This window comes from Molothrus aeneus, chromosome 18, assembly GCF_037042795.1.
Source record: "Molothrus aeneus isolate 106 chromosome 18, BPBGC_Maene_1.0, whole genome shotgun sequence".
Lineage (NCBI taxonomy): Eukaryota > Metazoa > Chordata > Aves > Passeriformes > Icteridae > Molothrus > Molothrus aeneus.
Genome location: NC_089663.1, coordinates 11,859,929 through 11,880,080, shown reverse-complemented (window position 1 = coordinate 11,880,080; position 20,152 = coordinate 11,859,929). Strand labels below are relative to the sequence as shown.

The window sequence follows — 20,152 nt, the reverse complement described above, 5'->3', positions numbered from 1 at the left end:
GCCTTCCCCTCCCCCCACCCTACCGGGAACCGGGCCCGGATCGCCAAGGCTCGACTGCGGCCGGCGCAATGGGGCGGGGCCCGCCCGCGGGGACGTCGCTTATTGGAAGGACGGTGGATACGCCGGGGATTTTTTTTGGGGGGGGGGAGGGAACGAGGAACTTTCTGCCTTCTCGTGGCTGAGAGCAGGGAAAAACCGAGGCGCGGCATGTCACGTGACGGGGGGGGCGAGCGGGGAGCGCGCGCCGGGGCCCGGTGGCGGCGGTGGGGGGGGGAGGGGGTGGGCGCGAGACGGCGGCGGCGGCCACGTGACCGGGGAGCCCGCGGGCGGGGGGCGGGTCACGTGGTGCCGAGCGCGCGCCAGCGGCGGGCGGTGGCTGGCGGGGTCACGTGGGCGGGGAGCGCGCGCGGCGCGGCGGGGGGAGGGAGGCGCGGCCCGGGTCACGTGGTGCGGGCGGCCCCCGGCCCCCCCTCCCCTGTGAGGGGAGGGAGGGCAAAGATGGCGGCTGTGAGTTAGAAAGCGGCGGGCGGCGGGGCCGGCGGCGGAGACTTCCAGGAGCCCGCGGGAGGATCGAGTGCGACAGAGAGTAAGTCCCGCGCTGCTCTTTTGCTTGGCGTCACGTCTGTTTGGCCGCCTCTGGCCGCTCCCCGCGTTGCGGGGCCGCCCCGGGGGTTTCTTCCCCTCAGCTCCTCAGTGGGGCCCGCGGCGGCGGCGCGGGGGTGTCCGGGGAGGACCCGTTGTGCTGGGAGCGGCTCCGCGTCTCCCTCGGCCCCTCAGCCCGGGAAGGCTGCGCGGCCGCCCCCGCAGGGGTCCCGGTGGGCCGGGGGCGGCGCGGCGGGCGGGGTAGGCGCCGCCGCCGCCCCGGCGGAGCCCCGGTTGTCCCGCGAACTTCGTGCCCGGGGGCGTGCGGGGGCGGGCGGCGGGGCCCCCCGGCTCTGGGGGAGCGCTTCTCTAACGGGGGCGGGCGCGGCGCTGCGTTCGGCCGCCCCCCCCCCCCCCCCCCGCCGCATCCCTGCGCGGGCAGAGCCCCCCGGGCCGGCCCGCGCCTTTGTGCGCTCTTTCCGCGGCCGCTGATTGTTGAGGTTTGAAATGGAGAAACGAGGCGGGGGGGATGGGGGTGTTTGATTTATGGTGCCGGAGCGGCTCCGAAAGCCGCCGTGAGACGGAGCCCTCCCGCCCTTCCCCGGGATCGCGGTGCTGTTGGAGGGATCTTTAAAGAGGTGAAGGTCTGGAAACAAAAAGTCGCGCATGGGACGGGATTACGCAGCCGATTCTGGCCCAACCCGGAAGTTTATGTCGGGAACACGTGTTGGTGGGAAGGTGGCGGGGCAGCAGCCGCCGACCCCCCGGCTCTCGCGTCGCCTCCCCCGGGGGCTTCCCCGCCCTGCCGAGCCCTCTGGGGCCCCGCTGCTCCCGGGGAGCTGAACCGCGGCGACAGACACGGCCTCAAAGTCCAGGGACTCTTAACGAGCGCACCTCAAACAGAGGTTGCTAGGGTGAGTAATAGTTTAACGTAGAAATGCTCCCTACAGTCTGATGGGGAAGAGGCCTTTGGGGCTTTTCTCCTGGGTTTTTTTTTGGGTTGTTTCTCTATTATTTTTAGCTGACCAGGTTCCACTCTGCATTTGAGGGTATAAATCAGAACTCTTGTACTTTCTTTCAGGTACTCTTAGGCTGGTTCTATGTGTTTGATACCTGTTAAAGATGAGGCAGATTTTGTAAATGCTTAAAAATAAAATCCTTGAATTGATCTGTTAGCTAACTCCAGAGTAAAAAAAAATCTAGTGTGATCAAACGGCACAGTGTGAAGTTAGGAATTAACTCGGTGGTAGACTATTTGGCTTTAGACTACCAAGCTTCTGTTTGGATTAAAATTATTTAAAAACGTACATTAGTGTTTTGTAAGCTGCCCTCCCCCCAAAATGAAACTCTGTAGTTAATGTTGTAAAGCAAGAATTGAAATTGTGTAACAGCGTGACATTTGAATTGGTATTCTGTATCTCCCTCACAGCCATGAGATGTTATATTTGTATGCAATCTTAATATTTAGAAATAAAATGTGGGCAGTTTGTCTTTTTGTCCAGATTACTCTGGTTTCAAAACTGGCTGAGAGCTACTCTAAAAGCTGTTGAAGCAGGTCATGATGTAGGTAATGGTGCTTTGAGACACACCTGGAACTGCCTCCCAGGCTAAAACTAAGGCTCCTGGTGCTCACATGCTGCTCTTTCTCTTTGAGATTTTACTTGTTAAAAACTTTCACCGCTGGCCAAATTACCAGCTCCAGCCTTTTAGTCTGAAAGCAGATTTCATGCCAAATTATTGCATTGTTAAGTCTTTTAAATTTTCAGAACTTCTGAATTTCACATTTGCAGACTGTAACATGGCAGTTGTAAATTTTGTAGAACAGGCACTAAAAAGCATTGAGGCAGAGTTGAAGCCCACAGTGCCCTGGAGTGTCCCTCCTGTCCTTGAAAGCTTTGAGGTTTGAGTGGTAACCGGCCCTTGAAAAGTGGGAACGATTTTTCCAGGATTGGAGTTAACTTCTGGTTTTTGTGAGAGCACCTTTGTACGTGTGAATGCAAAATTAACTGCTCGTCTTGAGGTTAAGGCATGGAAGGATGAGTGAGTTCATTAATTAGGGTTTTGCTCTTTGATTGGATGGTGACTTGCAGAGGACCAGAAGGGGTTGGCTTGGTTGAATTGTTGGTTTTTACTGTTACCAGGTTGCCTTCTGGAGACAAAAGCTGAGAAATGAGCAGAGCCCACGTGGCTATCCAGAGAATCCTGTTGGGTGGGATGGGGCTCTTACACCTCTGCTCTCAGAGCCTGCAACGGGAGATGTGAAATTTTCAGGTCAATAACAACTCACGGTTTAGACAGGCACAGAATTTGCAGGGCAAAGCTGTCTTGTCTCTACAACTCCAATATTTGTGTGATGTTCTAAACGGCTTCCAGTACAGCTCAGGTGACAGGTATTCCCCAAAAGGGCAGTGGGAAAACCTTTCCAGTGACAGAGCAGAAGTTGTGAATGCTCTTTGTGTCCCAGGCAGGCATTAACGCCCAGCTGTGAGAAGGGCTTGGGAGCAGCAGTGCCTGCTTGATTGGGATGCTTGCTTTGGAGTAACTTGTGATACTGTAATTGATTATGGGTTTGAAATAAGCTCTTCAGCATGCAGTGTTACAGTGTGTAACTCACAGACCTGAAAATCAAAAGGCTTTTCATTGTTTGGGATTCTACCATTATGTTTCTCAGGGGAAACAGAGCAGGTTGCTTGACATGTGTTTTAGAATCTTTTTTTTTTTCTTTTTTTGTTTTGTTTCTTTGTACCAAAGCTAAAATGGAAGGAGAGAGAGAGCCAGGTTGGCATGGATACATGACATGATATTAAACATGGCATTCTGGTTTTGTATCTTTAAATCAGGAATTATTTACATAATGTGCAGTGATCACAAAACTGCCTCTTTATCAAAGTTTTAAGCTATGTTCTTCACCAGGAGAGCACCTTACAGAAATGTTTGGTGTATTTTGGTAGCCCTTCTTGAAATAGCACCAGTTTGTTTTTTCTTTATACAAAGAAAGTAATTAAGATATTACTACTGTTGAAATTTTATAAATACATTTTTTTAGTTTCATTTAATAGGCTGATTCTTGCTCAGTGACATTGGACTACCTCACTAAACATAGACAATCTTATCTGCAAGATTCTACATGCTCAAAACGGTTCTTTGAGTGATGAAATCCTCAGGGAACAGCTTGTAATATTCACAACTTTTTAATAAGTATTTTCTTTCGGAGATTTTGAAGATGTGGCAAACAGGTCCTTATATAGTATTGCCAAGGCTGAGCTGCAGAGCTTGATAAAGTCACTTTCACTTGTGTTAGCTGAGGAGCCTCCTACCTTGCAAGATTATGGAGCTGGTTCAGCCTGATAATGTTTTAAGCTTAAGCAGCATGTGCTACAGAAAATAAAATGTTATCACAATGCAGCTTCTCCTGTATATTTCTTTTCTTCCTCATTTAATTTCCTCGCTAAATTAAAATGAGGAGGGTGGGCAGCATTGGTGCTTGGAAGTTGCACAAAGGCTAAAATTGGTGCTAAGTATTCAGTGACTTCTAATGTAAAAAATCTAGAAGTTCAGAATTCCTTTTGTTCCAAACAATGCAGCTTTGTTCCTACTGTAGAGAAACAAAATAAGTGAAACTAGTCAAACTTTCATTGTCCAGACTGACAGACAAACAATTGCTGTTGTTTTACTGAGCTTCTTGCTGGGTTGTGAGCAACCATGAATTTTTAAGACTTTTAAAATTTGGGGTGTCAGGAGAGGGGTGCAGCTGGGGGGTTTCTTAAATGAAAACAGCCTCACTAGAAAGGGATGACTCTAAACTGGAGATACTTACTCTGAAATTGGAGGAATTGCTTTGCTAATTTCTATCACCCGTCATTTACTGAAAACTTTGAAACAAGCAACTAAAACATTACTGTTATGAGTTGGTTTTTTCTGAACTCTGAAACTTGTAAGGTCTCAGCCATCATGTTTTTAAAGGGTAAACATGTTGGGGTCAGTGGCATCGTGGAAATGTTAAACTGGACTTGAAACGGATGGAATGGGTTGTGACACCCTCGTAGGGTGGCTGGGGAAGAAGTGTTTTTGTGGTGTTGGTGTGGGTTTTTCTTCTTGCTTTGGTTTTGCTTTGAGTCTCAACTTCATAGAAAGGCCTTTCATTCCTATATTCTGAGAGCAGACTAAGAGTTCTCGAGTCTTTTCATTTTTTCTTCCTTCTCCTAAGTGAAAAGCCCCAAGCTTCTGCTGCTTCTGCCTTTTTGTGCCTCTATTTAGTCCAGACCCTTAACTCTCAACCAAGTTTTAGTCCTGTCTTCATTGAGCAGTGGGGTGATCACAACTCCATACAGACCAAGCAATTTCTTAACTGATGGTTTTGCCACTGTACATTCAGACATTTTACGTTATTTGTCCTTTGAACCAAGTTGTTACCCTGTGTGGAAGGGTGCTCATGCCTCTTTCCCATATGGACACTGTGAAGTTATTTTGAAGTGTTTTGGAGCTGTTTTGATGGGGTGACCTGTGTGAATTCCCCTTCTGTAGAGAAATTCATCTTCAGTAGCTGCTCTCAAGTTCTGAACACCAAAAGTACTGAAAAGCAAAAATTTAATCTTCAGACTTAAACCTTCCTCCCCTCACCTGTTTCTGGTTAGTAAACAAAGCTGCAGGCTTCTAAACTTGGCTGTGATGGTCACTGGGAAGATTTTAGTCTGATGAAGTTAAGGATTTATCCTACCTAATTAATGTGTGTGTGTGTGTGTATGTGTATAAATATATATATATATAGTGCCCTTTTTTTGAGAAGCACAATCTTTCTGGAATGACAGGTGAAACTAAAAGGCAGATCTTAGCACTTTTGTTGACCCATTCAGGATTCTGGGAGACAGGCTAGTGGCTGGTGACATCCTTTAATGGTGCTGCCATAGCAATTAAGTGTGCTAGATGACTTAAAACTCCTTAATTTTTTCTGTACCTCATAGCAACGAACAAGGCCATTCTGCAAATTTATTTACTCACCTCAAGTGCCTTTAAGAAAGAGGAGTCTGGTTCTGACAAGCCAAAGGTGTTTGGTGGGGCTGTGTGTAGCCAGTAGCAGTCCCACCAATTGTTTGTTGCTTTGATATTGTTGGAGCATCTTTAAGTCTTTGCTACATTCAAATGCATCTTCCCCTTGTCCCAGGATCTTGCCCTTGTGGTGCCACCATCTCGTGAATTGTGAGTATGAATCCACAACCAAAAGGTTTCTCCCTGCTCTTGCACAGACTAAAAGTGGGAAGAGTAAGAACTGAGTGCCTGAGGCTTAGCTTATTACAAGAATTACCTGTTCTGCTAAAAGTGCTGAGGAAGATGTGTGCCCAGCCAGCTGGATGTGGCTCAGCTGTGCATGTAGAAGGGAATGCTGTTTGTAGTCTTGTGAATGAACATCTAAAATGCCAACAAATAATTTTGTCCTCTTACCTATTTAGAGTAGGTGTTTGGCTACAATGGCTTCCAATGTTTTATTCCCAGTGGGTGTTAAGGGGTGTGGAGGGTGAGTGAAATTAAGATCTGCTTGAGGTGTATTTTAGACTGTATAAGCAACAGCTCAAGTTCTGTGAAATAATTTAATTTTTTTCTTAATACTGAGGCAGATGGGTTTCCTTCTTAAGCAAGTGAAATGTGTTATCTCCTCTCTTCGTCTTTAAATATGGAGTATTTGGCTTTTTAATAAGTTTTTATGCTGTCTAGAATAGCTTCTTGAAATTAGCTTTGCTTGTCCTACACATAAAGGAGTCTGTGACCTGATGTTAGTGTCCTATTTAATAAGCAGTTACATACCATAATAGTGGCACATTTGTTCTCTCCACTAAGCAAAACAAAATTTCTCCAGTGAATGAATGTAACCTAATGTAAGGGCAAGCAAGAAATTAAAGCTTTCCTTATAAGCTCTTTATCACTAACTTGTTACAAGATAAAGTAAATGAGTTTTAATTGTGCTTCCCTCCTGCAGTTGCTTCACTGACAAAGATGGATCATTAGCATAACATGGGCTCACCATTTCTGCTCTTGGTATTTCTTGTAATGCTTGAAAATGTAGTGCCTCAAAGACTAGAAGAGGTCTCAAGTTTATGGGTGTGGTAGCATTTTCTGTAGTAAACTATTTAATTCTCCCTGCTTTTGAATGTGGTGAGTATGTTGAAAAGCCTACAAATAAACGAAAGAACCAGAGCACATCTAGAAAAGTGACTGTGTGTACAAGAGACTGCACTGTGAATGCCATTAAATGCAAGAAATGGAGTTGTGTGTGGGTAAAAAATAAATCAGAGTTCAATGTACTTGTACTTACAGTTTCATTTCTTTTTTTTTCAGAGATGGTGGAGCCAGGACAAGATCTGTTGCTTGCTGCTTTGAGTGAGAGTGGAATCAGTCCAAATGATCTCTTTGATATTGACTCTCCAGACGTGGTTCTTGCAAATCCAGCACCAACTCCAGCTGTTCAGCAGGTTAAAACAAGAACATAGGGATTTGTTAGAGCTTGGGTTTGCTGTGATGAAGGGGTTAAAGGGATGGTGTGCATGGCAAGTGGTTGAAGCATGTGGAGTTTTCTTAAGTTTCTTGCTTCATAGTACTGAGATGGGAAAATGGCTTGTGAATTAATTTGAAACTTCCATACAAAAAAGCAATGTCAAACACTTGAGGTCAGTACAGACAGAAATGTGTTTAATTCTGGACATGACATGGGGACGTAATGCCAGGTATCCATGGAGAGCTCTCATGTCATTGGGGTCTAGCTGCTCTGCAATAAAATGCATGAGAAGTATCATGAAATACCGTGGTTAAGCTCCACGATGGCCTTCACTCTGCCAGAGTGTAGCCACTCGAGGCACAGCCTGGGGACAAAAGCCTGAAGGTTTCATTCCTGCTGCCTTCCCTCTGCAGTCGGTGCCGCTCAGCGCGTTGGAGCTGGGGCTGGACGCTGAGGCTGCAGCTGCTGTGAAACAAGAACCAGAGACTGTCTCCACTCCAGCCTTGTTAAATGTTCGGGTAAGAGCTGAGCTGCTGCTCCAGCCTTTGGGTGGGGAGGGGGCTCAGCTTGGGCTGGGTGCCCACAAAGCTGCTTTATCACTCCTCCACCTCAGCTGCACAAAGGCTGAAACACCATGGTGAAAGGCTCATGGGTTGAGATAAGGACAGGGAGATCAGCAATTTGTCATGGGCAAACCAGACTCAACTCGAGGAAATTAATTCATTGCCAGTTAACAATGGAGGAGGAAAATGAGGAGAACAAATCTAAAAATACCTTCTCCCCACTCTTTCCTTTGTCCTGGGCTCAACTTCACTCCTGGAATCCATGGTCCTCCAAGGGCTGCAGGGGAGCCCCTGCTCCAGCACCTGGGGTGCCTCCTCCCCTTCCTTCACAGACCTTGGTGTCTGCAGGGTTTTCTCACATATTCTTGCTCCTCCATCCCAGCTGCTGATGGTGTAACAGTTTTTGCCTGTTGTTAAACAAATGCCTTCTCACAGGCACTGCCAGTGACACTGAGTGGCCATGCCTCGGCCAGCAGGGGGTTGGACTGGCTTTATCAGATATGGGGGAAACTGTAGTGGTCATATCTTGACCTGGGTGATAAAGTTTTCTTTACCTTAAAATCTAAAAAAAACCCTTCTGAAATATGTACAATGTATTGATAGATACTATTTTCTCAGACTGTTGCAGCACAAGATATTACTCTGGCAGCTTCAGCATCTTATTTGAAGACAGACAAGTGTCTTCTAAAAACTGCTGTATCCTGTGTGCTAACTGAAGTCTAATAAAAGTTGCTCTTTCTTTTTAACCGTTTTCTGAAAATTTCCCTGCTTCTGTGTTGCCAGCAACCACCATCCACCACAACCTTTGTGCTGAATCAAATAAATCAGCTTCCAACTCTGGGGACGACCATAGTGGTGACAAAAACGACGCCTGTCACGACCTCGCGGCAGACGATCACCGTGGCCAAGATCATCCAGACCAGCACAACCACCCGGCCCTCGGTGGCAGCACCAGCAGTTCGCAATGCCTTGACCACTGCACCTTCCAAGGACCAGATTCAGCTGAAAGATCTGCTCAAGAACAATAGTCTTAATGAACTCATGAAATTGAAGCCACCTCCTAATATTGCCCAACCAGTAGCAACAGCAGCAAGTGAGTTTGCTTCCTTTGTGATTACAGTATTTATTTAAATAGTGAAATAAGAAAGATCTTTGCATGTCGTGGATTTTCATTGATTAGTACAATATCCTGGTAAAATGAAGTGGTTCAGGAAACCTGATAAATTTCATTCTAACTGTAGTAGTGTTAGAATTCAGGGCAAAGAAGTATGAAATAACAGAGTTAAAAAATTAGACTCTTGTTTTGTGGCATGGGACAAGGAAAATGACAGATTGCAGCTGGAAAATTGGTAAAAGTATTTTGTGACCATTACTGAAGTCTGTTAGCTATGTTACTGGAGTCTCCACCAGCTCCTGTTCTAGCATGTGCTTGGAACTACAACAAACTAGTACTATTTTCTATTTAGCATCTTCCAGACTAGATTTGTAGCACATAAGGTGTTTGTGTGAATTGTCTCCTGCAAAAGGAAAATCTGTCCCTTGGTTTCATTGGAGGCATCAAATCTATTGTTTAAGAAATTAAGTCCTAAAAACTTGCTGTTTATTTTCATGTTACTTCTAAAATGCTGCAGTAAGTTAAATGCCACAAGTCCTTTGTTATCACACTCCAAATCCTCATTTTGTGATTTCTTCTATAATATTTCCTTGTATGTTATTTCTAACATGTAGTCAACTTGTTTAAGGAAAAAGCTGCATGTGTGTGTCACTAACTCTTAAGTTGTTCTGATTTTAGCATATTAAGATCAGACTAGTTCACTTAGAAAACACCTTCAGTGCTGCTTTCTTTTCTGAAAGATGCACAGGCATTTTGTGGATTTCTGTTATTTTCATTGTCTCTGAAACAAGCTTTGCTGATTTTATAGGTGTGGCTGGCATAACCTATTTTTCTGTGTACAGAGAGAGTGCAGTGCAGGAGCTGCTGTTAGAACAAAAAGCAGAATGTCCCTTCTTTGTCATTGCTTTCTCTTAGGGAGTGGTTGCCAAAACCCAAGTTGGGACATGAACTGAAGCTGGGGCAGGGAGTCAAGGAAGTGAGGAAGAGGAGGGGAGAAAGCAGAAGGGGATAAGTCAGTGTTATTAAACTAAGTGAAAACTCAGAGAAGCACAGAATAGGTGACACCAGCAGACAGTAACTGTTAGAGTGGGACAGCTGCAGAAAACAGTGCAATCTGTGTAAAGTGAAAAGGAAACCTGCAACTTCTAGAACTGCATTCCTAATCTTATTTGTGTTCCTGTGTCTCTGCATCTTTCCTTGTTTTAATTTTAAAAAATGGCAAATACTTGTAGAAAAGAGAAACTCTTGAAAGGAAAATGGTCTTTTCATATAATTCAGGCAGCAGGAGTTCTAGATGGGAAAATATTAAGAAGTTAAATTATGCAATGCCTTTGAGGAAAACATTTATTTGTGCAAGTGCCCTAATTGTTTTTAGGGGCAATTATGCTCAGTTTATTACATGCATTGATATGATGGAAACCTGACAGCTGCTTTCAATATTTTGCATCCATCCTTATGTGAATTATTTTAGTTGTGTACTGAGCCTTATTCCTAGTTCCTTGCAAATGTGACTGAAGACAGGAAGGTTAATAAATGGTCTTCTTAAAGGATCCTGTTACAAATTTGTTCTTAAAGCATCATTGTGCTCCTGGATACTTTAAACTTCTCTTTCAGCTCATTAATAGAGCAGCATGTTAATCTGAGTTGATGTTTGGAGGGAATTCTGTAAACCACAGCTTTTCTTTTGCAGCTGACCTAAGCAATGGTGCAGTGAAGAAGGAGGCTTCCACAAAAGAGGTAGCAAGAATATGGATAAATGACATTAAAATGAGAAGTTTTTCACCAACTGTGGTAAGTGGCACAAATGATTCATTTGCCAAACCAATGTGTTGCTGGCCATAAACAGTTGTGGCAGTTCCAGGAGTTACTCATGCTTGTCTTGTGTGTGGTGGAAGTGTCAAGTGCATCTGTTTGTTCAAAAGGTCAGTTGCTCCACAAGGTGAAACTTGGTTAGATGAGTGAAGTTAACAGCTGTGCTGAGCTTAGATAGTAAATGACAATTTCAAGAAATTACTGTCCTTAGCAGAAGCTGGTGTGGGCCAAGAAGGGTGTGGCTCTGATTAAAGGTGATAAGCACAGCATTTCCTCTGGGTTAAAACATTTTCTTTTCAAATCACTAGCAGTGAGGAAACTGAAAGACTTCCCCCTAGCATGGCTGTGCTTCTGGGCAGTTAAATTGAAGATGTAAATTGAATATCATTCAATTTTCTAAATGTAATAAAATTACATTCTGATGCTGTAAACATTTGAGTTTTGGCATCTTCACTGATATCTGGGAAGGCTGATGTTTGGGAGGAACTGTGCTCCTCAGTGACTGCCATACAGAAGGGGTTTTTCAGATCACTTCTTTTGTATTAAACATCAGCAGTTGTGGAAGATGTTTGATTTTTCATCTGTTGAGTGCTTTACAAATATTTATATATTTACATTGGGCAGGGTCACAGTGAATGGGTAACTGTCAGGTGTCAGAGAATACTGGACAGAACTGACTATTTAACTATAAAGTTGTGAAATGGTGTCATGCATGTGGAACTGCAGGAGACCCCGGGGGAGTACTTGAACATCGGGGCTGTCATGTTTTCAAGGCAATTTCCTTTAAGTCATAGTCTGGTTTTAATATGCAGTAAGAAGAATTTCTTTTTAATTCTGCTTATGTGAGTTTGGAGTGCTTGATCTCCTTGCAAAGAAGAGGAAGTTCTCTGACTTAGTGTCTTTAGAGGATTGTTCAGAGTGTAAGAAATCTACATTTGTGTGTAGTTTCCTATCGATTCGCTGGTTTGTTCCCTACATGTGTTAAAACACTGAAGTGCAAGTTTGTCCTCATTTCCTTTCTCATGTTAATTTCCAGGAGATGGAATATTAACAATGTACTGTTTGACTAACACAGGTATTTCTCAATTCTAGAAAGTGCCAGCAGTAAAAGAAGAGGAGGAACCTGAGGAAGAAGATGAAGAAGAAATGGGCCATGCAGAGACCTATGCTGAATATATGCCAATAAAATGTATGACCTGATCTTCTGTTCCATCAAAAGGCTCCATGCTTTGAGAGTTCATTTATTTATTTACTCTTGTGTAATCACTAACACAGAAAATAGCTACTGTCTGAAGTTAAGAGGACCTGAATGTGTTGTGGGTTTTCCTAGGAAATTTATCTTCTGTAATGCTTAGATTTGGAAGATGAGTGGACTTTTAAAGAGGAGTTCTTCAGTATCATTGAACAGTATTTGTTTCACAGATATGACTGATGAACTAAATCAGGCCTGGTTTTTTTACCTCTGTTAAGATGCCTTGTGCCTCAGCAGAGGAAATTTTGTAAAGGGATTCAGTTCTCACTATTACACTTAGGAATCTAGTTTGAGTCTTTTGGTGTGAAATCACCCTAAGTACATTCTTCCTGCATTGTTCCTGGCTGACTACTTAGAACTGGCTGCTTTTTGAGTGAATCTTTTACTGCTGTTAATTGCCATCTCCTCTTTTTTCTCTTTTCTTTGTTGTACCCATTGACAACAAGCTGTTATCTTGTTTGCTAAATTCAGTGACCTGCTGTAAAAGCAAGGCTTTTTGCAGGGAGTTTGTAGCTAAATGGTTAATTTTTATTGGTACTGATGAGATCTGTCAGCAATTAAACCATGTCTGTTCTAAATCTTTTCTCCTCTCATTCTGCTTAAAAATGGCACTATATAAATAGTGAGAAGAATGTTGCTTTTGTGATTCTGGCATCCTGAGACTGCTTCTGGCCTTTTTGGGAAAACAAGGTTCAGACTGGTTTTTCTCAAACAAGTCCAGTACACAAATACTTTAATTTTCTGGAAAGTGAATTTTATCTAATCACATAAAAATTGTGGGAAGGTGATGAGAAGAGAAAGTTAAGATTGCAGTTATAAATTCAGATTAATGTGTTCCTTCATATGCAGTGCAGTTCAACACTTGACAGATTGTTGCAATGAGACATAATCATTGTTGAATTCAGCCTTTGCAATCACAATTGTAAGTTGTTTGGGTAAATATATTAACTTGTGCTGCAGCAACAGAACTCTGTATTTTGTTTTCATCTCCTGCCTTCCTTCCCCTTCTTTCTCCACCAGTAAAAATTGGTCTACGTCATCCTGACCCAGTAGTGGAAACCAGCTCCTTATCCAGTGTGACTCCTCCTGATGTGTGGTACCAGACATCAATATCAGAGGAAACCATTGACAGTGGCTGGTTGTCAGCTTTGCAGCTGGAAGCAATCACTTATGCAGCCCAGGTATGCCAGACATCAGCACAGCTTAAAAGCTAACAGAGAATTTAAGAAGAAAAACTAAAATCTGACAAGTGCAGCTATGTCAGTTTTACAAGGAGATAAAATAATAAGAGCTTAAAGGTTTGAGTTGCATTAGAAGATGGCAGGTGAGCTTCAGCTCAGATAAATGTGAGGTAATGCACCCAGGAAAATTTCCTCTAAACCACTTGCATGATGGTGATCTTTTACCTGTCTTAGAACATGTTAGTCATTTTTATTTCTCTGAAGTAATTTAATGGCTGCAGCAGCAGCAGGCTGAGAAAGCCAGCCCTGTCTGACATCCTTGGGGAGGAATAGAGGACAGCACTGGGTGTTATTTTGCTCTTGGGTTAAACTTCAGTGTGCCCAGCCCAGATGTGTGTGCAGTGCTCTGCGTGCTGGGGAAGGAGGCAGTGGAGTTAGGGGACAACTCAAATGGTCACAGGAGGGAAAAGTTACCTCATGAACAGAGACTGGGACACCTGGGGCTGGAGGGGAGAGGAAGGAATGGGAACGAAATCAGGGTTAAGATCATCCAGAAGTGAGTGATATCCCACAAAACCAGAAGCAAAACAGACCTTGGTGACACTGACAGGAGATTGGTTTACAATGGGTAGATTCAGAGCACTGCATTCCACAGGCTGTGCAGGTCTGGGCCTTGCTGCTACAGAAGGCTGTACAGGAGCCTATCAGTGGGTTAGGAAAAGGCACAAATTATTGGACAGATGCTTAGAGCAGTTCTGGGTGCTGAGGGAGGAAAGGGGAGAATGGATCACACAATGCAGTTAGGGTGCTGTACTCTCCCTAAATAAAATCCCCTCTTCCTGCTTCCAGGAGTTTGCTTGGACCACTGGTCTCCTCCAATAGGATGTTTCCTATGTTTGCTCTTTTCTGACAATCCCCTGTGATGTGTTCTGGAGAATGGGTACAAGTTTTTTGTTCTTTCTCCTACAGCAACATGAAACATTCCTGCCCAATGGAGACAGAGCTGGATTCTTGATAGGTGATGGTGCTGGTGTAGGAAAAGGAAGGACCATAGCTGGAATAATCTATGAAAATTACTTGTTAGGCAGAAAAAGAGCAGTCTGGTAAGTGTGTCAGGATTTGTTAGAGCAGACACTCCAGTGACTCTATGACCTAAATTCAGGGTCATCTGTCTTCTGACAAATGTTCTAGCAACTGGCTGCCTTTGACCTGCTGTGACTTACAGAATGTGCTTTGTTTTGTATCCTCAGGTTTAGCGTGTCAAATGATCTGAAATACGATGCTGAGAGAGATTTGAGAGATATTGGAGCCAAAAACATATTGGTGCATTCATTAAACAAGGTGTGGAAACTTTTTACTATGTACAGTTGAGGCAAACCTTTAGGTACGCTTGTGTGACAAGTTGTGCATGTTGACTGTTTTAAGAGCAAGAATGTACTAATTTCAATAAATTTGCTGTCTAGGTCTTGTTTGACAGGCCTAAATCTTACAAAGAACCACACAGAGCTTTAAGTTAATCATGTAAATAGGCCTCTTGTAGGATTAAGTCTTAGCATGTGTGCTTTTTTTAAAAAAAAACTACACTTCAAGCCACTACTGACACTACTAGTAGAATATTTTTTACAAGTTGAAATATTCTTTACATCCTTAAAGCTTTGTAGCATTTGAATTTTTTACTTTCTATCTCTCAGTGCACATTTTATTTATAATGCTTTTTGTGTGTAATACTTGAATAATGGACCTGCTCAGTGATTTATTAAAGCAGCAGTGGTGTGTGCAGTTATTTTTGGAGACATTGCCTCTGCTCTGGATTAGCTGCTTAAATTGTGACGTGTGATTACTGGTTGAATTCACTGAACTTTAAAATTTGGTTTAAGTTGGTATTTTAGCTTTGTGAATTCTTAATTTCCAAAACAAGGCTGTAGAAATCCTCATTTGTGGTAGCAGCTGTAAATACACTTGAGGTATTGTCTCTTAAAGGGATACATTGAAACTGAAATCTCAATTGTATTTAAACTAAGGAAACTATGTAGCCAAAGAATGTGGCTGCTAAACTTTTGGAACCTCAGATTTAGTGTTCCTTAAGTCAATGTTTAAGTGAGGCCCTGTATAACCCCTTAACCACATTGCCATCAGCTGTGCCCTAATCATGGTGTGGGGTTATGGGTGGCTCCAAGTGTCCCCACCTTTCAGTTTGAGACCACCAGCATCCCTTCATCATCTGGTAGGTGGGATTGAGGAGGGGTCTCTCTTGATTCATTTCTCTAATTTCTATTTATTGCAGTTCAAGTATGGGAAGATTTCTTCCAAACATAATGGAAGTGTGAAGAAAGGGGTCATCTTTGCTACCTATTCTTCTCTTATTGGGGAGAGTCAGTCTGGTGGTAAATACAAAACCAGATTAAAGCAGCTTCTTCACTGGTGTGGTGAAGATTTCGATGGAGTTGTATCCTTTTTCTGGAATTCATTTGATTATAATGAAATTGCTATTTCAACTTGTATCTTTAAAGATTTTTAGCTATTCTTTATTTGTAATGGCAATCAGTTGTGTGCATGCTCTGACATTACACTTAGTTTTATAAACTTTGTGCCAAACACATTGCCATCAACTTGTTGCCACTCAACTCTGCTACAAGAGTGAAGTTCCTAGTGTTTTCTATATCAAACCTATAAAATTAAACAATTGTCTTTCAGAACTCTAAGTTTACATTGATATTTTTAATGGATTTATTTAAATATATATTTGGAGTATCATCAGCATTTTCAAGAACTCCAGTGTGGCAATTTGTTATCTAAATGTTTTTCCAAGGTTTTTAGTTAAAATGACCAATGTCTGGAGTTTACAATTTCTGCCTGCCCCCTATTGTAAGTAGTAGATTTTTTTGCCTTCTGTTCAGCTCCTCATTCTGTACATTAGTGGGACAAAGCTTTTCCTTAATTACTATTCAGATTGTATTTGATGAGTGTCATAAAGCAAAGAATCTGTGTCCTGTTGGTTCATCAAAACCAACAAAAACAGGTCTGGCTGTATTGGAACTTCAAAATAAACTTCCAAAAGCCAGGGTTGTTTATGCCAGTGCCACAGGTATGTACTGCTGGGTTTGTATGAAGTGTTTCTGGATGGTTTTGCTGGCACTGGTACAGATTTATCTTTCTCTTTTTAGGTGCATCTGAGCCAAGGAACATGGCATATATGAACCGTCTTGGAATATGGGGTGAAGGAACTCCATTTAGGGAATTCAGTGATTTTATTCAGGCTGTTGAAAGAAGGTAAAGTTTCAAAGACCTACAGCAGAATGCACAGGGTTGTGGCTGACTGTACTCCCAGTTCCTTGTCTTCGCTCTCTAGTCCTCTACAAGCATGTCCTGTCACACTAAGGACTCTGGCTTCTAAATCTAGCAGAAATGTTATTTATCATAAGTGGTGAAAAATAAGTTATTTCCTTTGTTCACAGAAAATTTTGAGAGCTTTAAAAGCTTTCTGGGAAAAGAGGGCTCTCGAAAATGTGGGGGTTAGGAAAGCAAAAGACTTTGCTGCTCCCCATGAAAACACCCTGTATTGTAGTGAGTATGCTCAGTGGAGTTAATGGCTTCCCTATTTGTAGAAGGCCTCTAATGTTGATGCATTCATCATAGGCAATTTAACAGGAGGTAATCTTGTGCTTGTTGGCATAAGAACCCAGTTCAGGGAAATTCTTTGTGCTCTTACAAGGTACTTGGTGTTTCAGAACATACTAATAATACTGAATGTGAGGGGTCAGGAGAAAAGGCCCTTGCTGCATTCTCTGGTGGGTGAACATCTTGCTTTGCCTACTCAAAAAGAATTTTGAACACTACAGAATGCACAATAGGCTTTAGGATACATCTTGTTTACCATCTACATGATATGTGGTTTTTCTGGACTCTGCCAGTGTAGCCTCTCTTCATTACTGGGTGCATATCCCATAAGCAATAATGAAGTTAGAGCCCCAAGCCTGTGAGTAGCACTTGGCTGTTTTGCAGGTGACTCCTGTGCTCTCACGGTGTTGCTGTTGAAGAGAACTGAAGTTACTTACTAATTAAATCATTTTCATATCAGCATAAATCTGAATAACTTAAAATGGTTTGTATTATTTCAAATCATTAGCAGTTTATAAAATTAGAATGCAAGAATTTGCTGATATTTGGACCAAGTTTGTTATCCAGTTCAAATTTCTAAGTTACTGTCTCCTAATCCATCCTAGGTCATTTGGGAAAAAAGTAACTGAGTTTTACCTCTTGGGATACACTTAACACTTACAAGGCAGGGATACAGTTTTATGTAAAGACTAAATTTCAAATTATTTTGAAAACATATTCCTTCACATTTATAAGCTGGTTTTTTCTAAAGTACTTGGGGTTGTGTTTTGAGGCGTTTTTTTAACAAATCCTTGTTCTTGAAAATTCTAACATGGACTTAAATTGTTCCTTTATTTTAGAGGTGTTGGTGCCATGGAAATAGTTGCTATGGATATGAAACTGAGAGGAATGTACATAGCCAGACAGTTGAGTTTTTCAGGTGTAACTTTCAAAATCGACGAAGTTCTGCTCTCACAGGAATATGTTAAAATGTACAATAAATCTGTGAAACTGGTAAGAACCCTGTTTTCAATTTGCTTTCTCTGTTGATTTCTGGGAGGTTGGAGTTGATTGAAATGTGAATGCTCCTTTTCTTGTTCAGTGGGTCAGTGCTCGAGAGAGGTTTCAGCAAGCGGCCGATCTCATCGATGCCGAGCAGCGCATGAAGAAATCCATGTGGGGTCAGTTCTGGTCAGCTCACCAGAGGTTCTTCAAGTACCTTTGCATAGCCTCCAAGGTGAAGAGAGTGGTGCAGCTGGCTCGGGAAGAAATCAAGAATGGCAAAGTAAGTTGATCAGGACTGATTTTTAAACATTTGTCTTAAATGTAAAGCTATTAGATTAAATTTATATATATATATATATATATATAAAATACAAATATTTTCAGCCATAGTAGGAGCATGCTTTTGTTCTTCATGGTATCTAATGAGCAGAAATTCAGGCAAATTAAACTTACAGCTCAGTCATAGTGACAGTGTCTGCTATTCATTTGTCCTTCAGTGTGTTGTCATTGGCCTGCAGTCGACAGGAGAAGCCAGAACATTGGAAGCTTTGGAGGAAGGTGGTGGGGAACTGAATGACTTCGTTTCTACAGCAAAGTAAGACTGAATGTTAAAACTGTTGTTTGCAAAAGTAACCTTCATCCAGCTTAGTGTGTGTGTAGTCATTTGTCCTTCTGTGTGTCAAGTGTGCATCAGTGCACACAAGATTGGGAGTCCTTTAGTAGTGATGTTCTTTACTGAAGCTGCCTGTACCTAAAGTCTGGCAGCACTGCTCAGGTGAGGCAGTGATTGTCTCCTGGTTCTCCTGGCATTCCAAACTGACATTTTCAGGTGTGAACAGCTTGTACTGTTCTCAAACTGGGAGCATGGGGAGACCTGCCAAGTGTGTGCTGCATTTGTACCAGAGCAACTGTGCACCTCCCCTTGCAAGAGGAAATAATTAAACTGGGAAGTGGGGAAGACCACTGTATGAAAACTGACAGTGAGGGGTGAAGGAAAAGGTGGGGCCTGTTAACCTTAACCAGGATTGAGAAGTCACACTGGGAGGAGTGGTGACTTCTGCCCTTAATGTTGCACTCTGAGAGAAAGAACTTCAGCAAGTTACAGACCATGACTTCCCTCTTTGATCAGAGGGACCAGAGCCAATCCCAAGGCTGCCTTGCTGAAGATCTTAATTTATCAACTTAATTGAGCAATTAGAAAATGGCAGTAGCAATGCCACTTGTTAGACAAAACAAATTTAGCAAGGCGTAACAGTGCTGTAAAAGAGATGTGTCCTGCTTTTAAGAAGGTGACAAATACAGTAATGTGGGTGATAATACAGAGAGTGCCCAACACAAGGAGTCATTCTTCAGAGAAGTCAAGCAAGCTGTTCAGTGTTACAGGTTTGCACTTTAAATAAATGCAAATTCCACTGAGCAACCCTTTTTTCTTAAACAGAGGAGTATTCCAGTCTCTTATTGAGAAGCACTTTCCAGCTCCTGACAGGAAGAAGCTGTTCAGCTTGTTGGGAATTGACCTGACTGCTCAAAGTAATAACAATTCACCCCGGGACAGCCCTTGCAAGGAGAACAAAGTAAAGAAACGAAAAGGTAATGCTGGAGTTCCTGCACTAATGCCACAGTGAAAATGGCAGCTTCAGAGCTGCCTAAGAGTCAACTTTGTGTGGGGAAAAAAGGGAATATCTGTACAGTCATCCTTGAAAGAGAATGTATTGCAGATCTCTTAAGGCTAGAGGTTGCCATTAATAGATGTTATATTTCTGATAAGCAATATAATCTGTAAATTTTAGTTATTTTTCCTCAAAATTTGGTTGATCTGCTATGGAACCATATCCCAAAATGCTTTGTCTGTGTCAGGTCACTTCTTGAGGTAGTCACTCAAGTAACTTAATTTATCTTGAGGCTCAATGAAGAGAAGCCTAATACCACCCCCTTCCCGAACTGCTCATCTTAAAAACTTGGGAGAGAGGTCTTGCCTAAAGCCTAGATTCTTTTAAAAAGTTCTGTTTTCAAAAGTTGAATATATTTCTAGTTTGTATGGTAAAACAGACCTCAAAGTGTGTAGACTACAAGGTTTAAACTAACTTCTCTTTCTTCTGGGATGATGGAATTAGGTGAAGAAATAAGCAGAGAAGCCAAAAAAGCCCGCAAAACAGGTGGCCTTGCAGGGAGCAGCTCTGATGAGAGTGAGAGTGAGTCTGATGCTTCAGACAATGAAGAAAGTGACAATGAGAGCTCCAAATTTTTGAGTTCTGGAGACGATGATGACTTCAACCCGTTCAGAGATGAATCCAGTGAAGATGATGAAGATGGTAAGGCAGTCTGAGTGTTTCATCAAGAAAGTAGCTGTGTTTGCAGAGAGTAAGCAGAAAGTCTTCCCAAACATTCCAGTGAGCCACAGATGCGTGTTTACTAAGCAGGTAGTTTAGTTCCAGTGATGTGGAATAAGTAGAATGTGAAATTAGATTTGTACACTGGATTTCAGACTTGTAAGTCACTTTATGCAATGAGAATGTATTTGTTTAAAAGGGATGGATGGCTGCTTAGTAAATGTTTGAA

At 42.6% G+C, this 20,152-nt stretch overlaps 1 protein-coding gene across 1 annotated transcript in view; it reads left to right on the top strand.

The window, feature by feature from the left end:
* Window positions 1-483: 483 nt before the first annotated feature.
* SBNO1 (strawberry notch homolog 1) overlaps window positions 484-20,152 on the top strand; it is a 31,405-nt gene continuing 11,736 nt past the window's right edge. Inside the window, exons 1-17 of the mRNA XM_066561960.1 lie at window positions 484-586; window positions 6,913-7,046; window positions 7,483-7,587; window positions 8,416-8,725; window positions 10,437-10,537; window positions 11,651-11,747; window positions 12,831-12,991; window positions 13,961-14,094; window positions 14,242-14,332; window positions 15,276-15,437; window positions 15,941-16,076; window positions 16,156-16,261; window positions 17,449-17,602; window positions 17,691-17,873; window positions 18,091-18,188; window positions 19,032-19,183; window positions 19,708-19,905. Coding sequence (XP_066418057.1) covers window positions 6,915-7,046; window positions 7,483-7,587; window positions 8,416-8,725; window positions 10,437-10,537; window positions 11,651-11,747; window positions 12,831-12,991; window positions 13,961-14,094; window positions 14,242-14,332; window positions 15,276-15,437; window positions 15,941-16,076; window positions 16,156-16,261; window positions 17,449-17,602; window positions 17,691-17,873; window positions 18,091-18,188; window positions 19,032-19,183; window positions 19,708-19,905 — 2,320 coding nt within the window. The 5' untranslated portion in view covers window positions 484-586; window positions 6,913-6,914. The remainder of the gene's footprint in view (window positions 587-6,912; window positions 7,047-7,482; window positions 7,588-8,415; window positions 8,726-10,436; window positions 10,538-11,650; window positions 11,748-12,830; window positions 12,992-13,960; window positions 14,095-14,241; window positions 14,333-15,275; window positions 15,438-15,940; window positions 16,077-16,155; window positions 16,262-17,448; window positions 17,603-17,690; window positions 17,874-18,090; window positions 18,189-19,031; window positions 19,184-19,707; window positions 19,906-20,152) is intronic.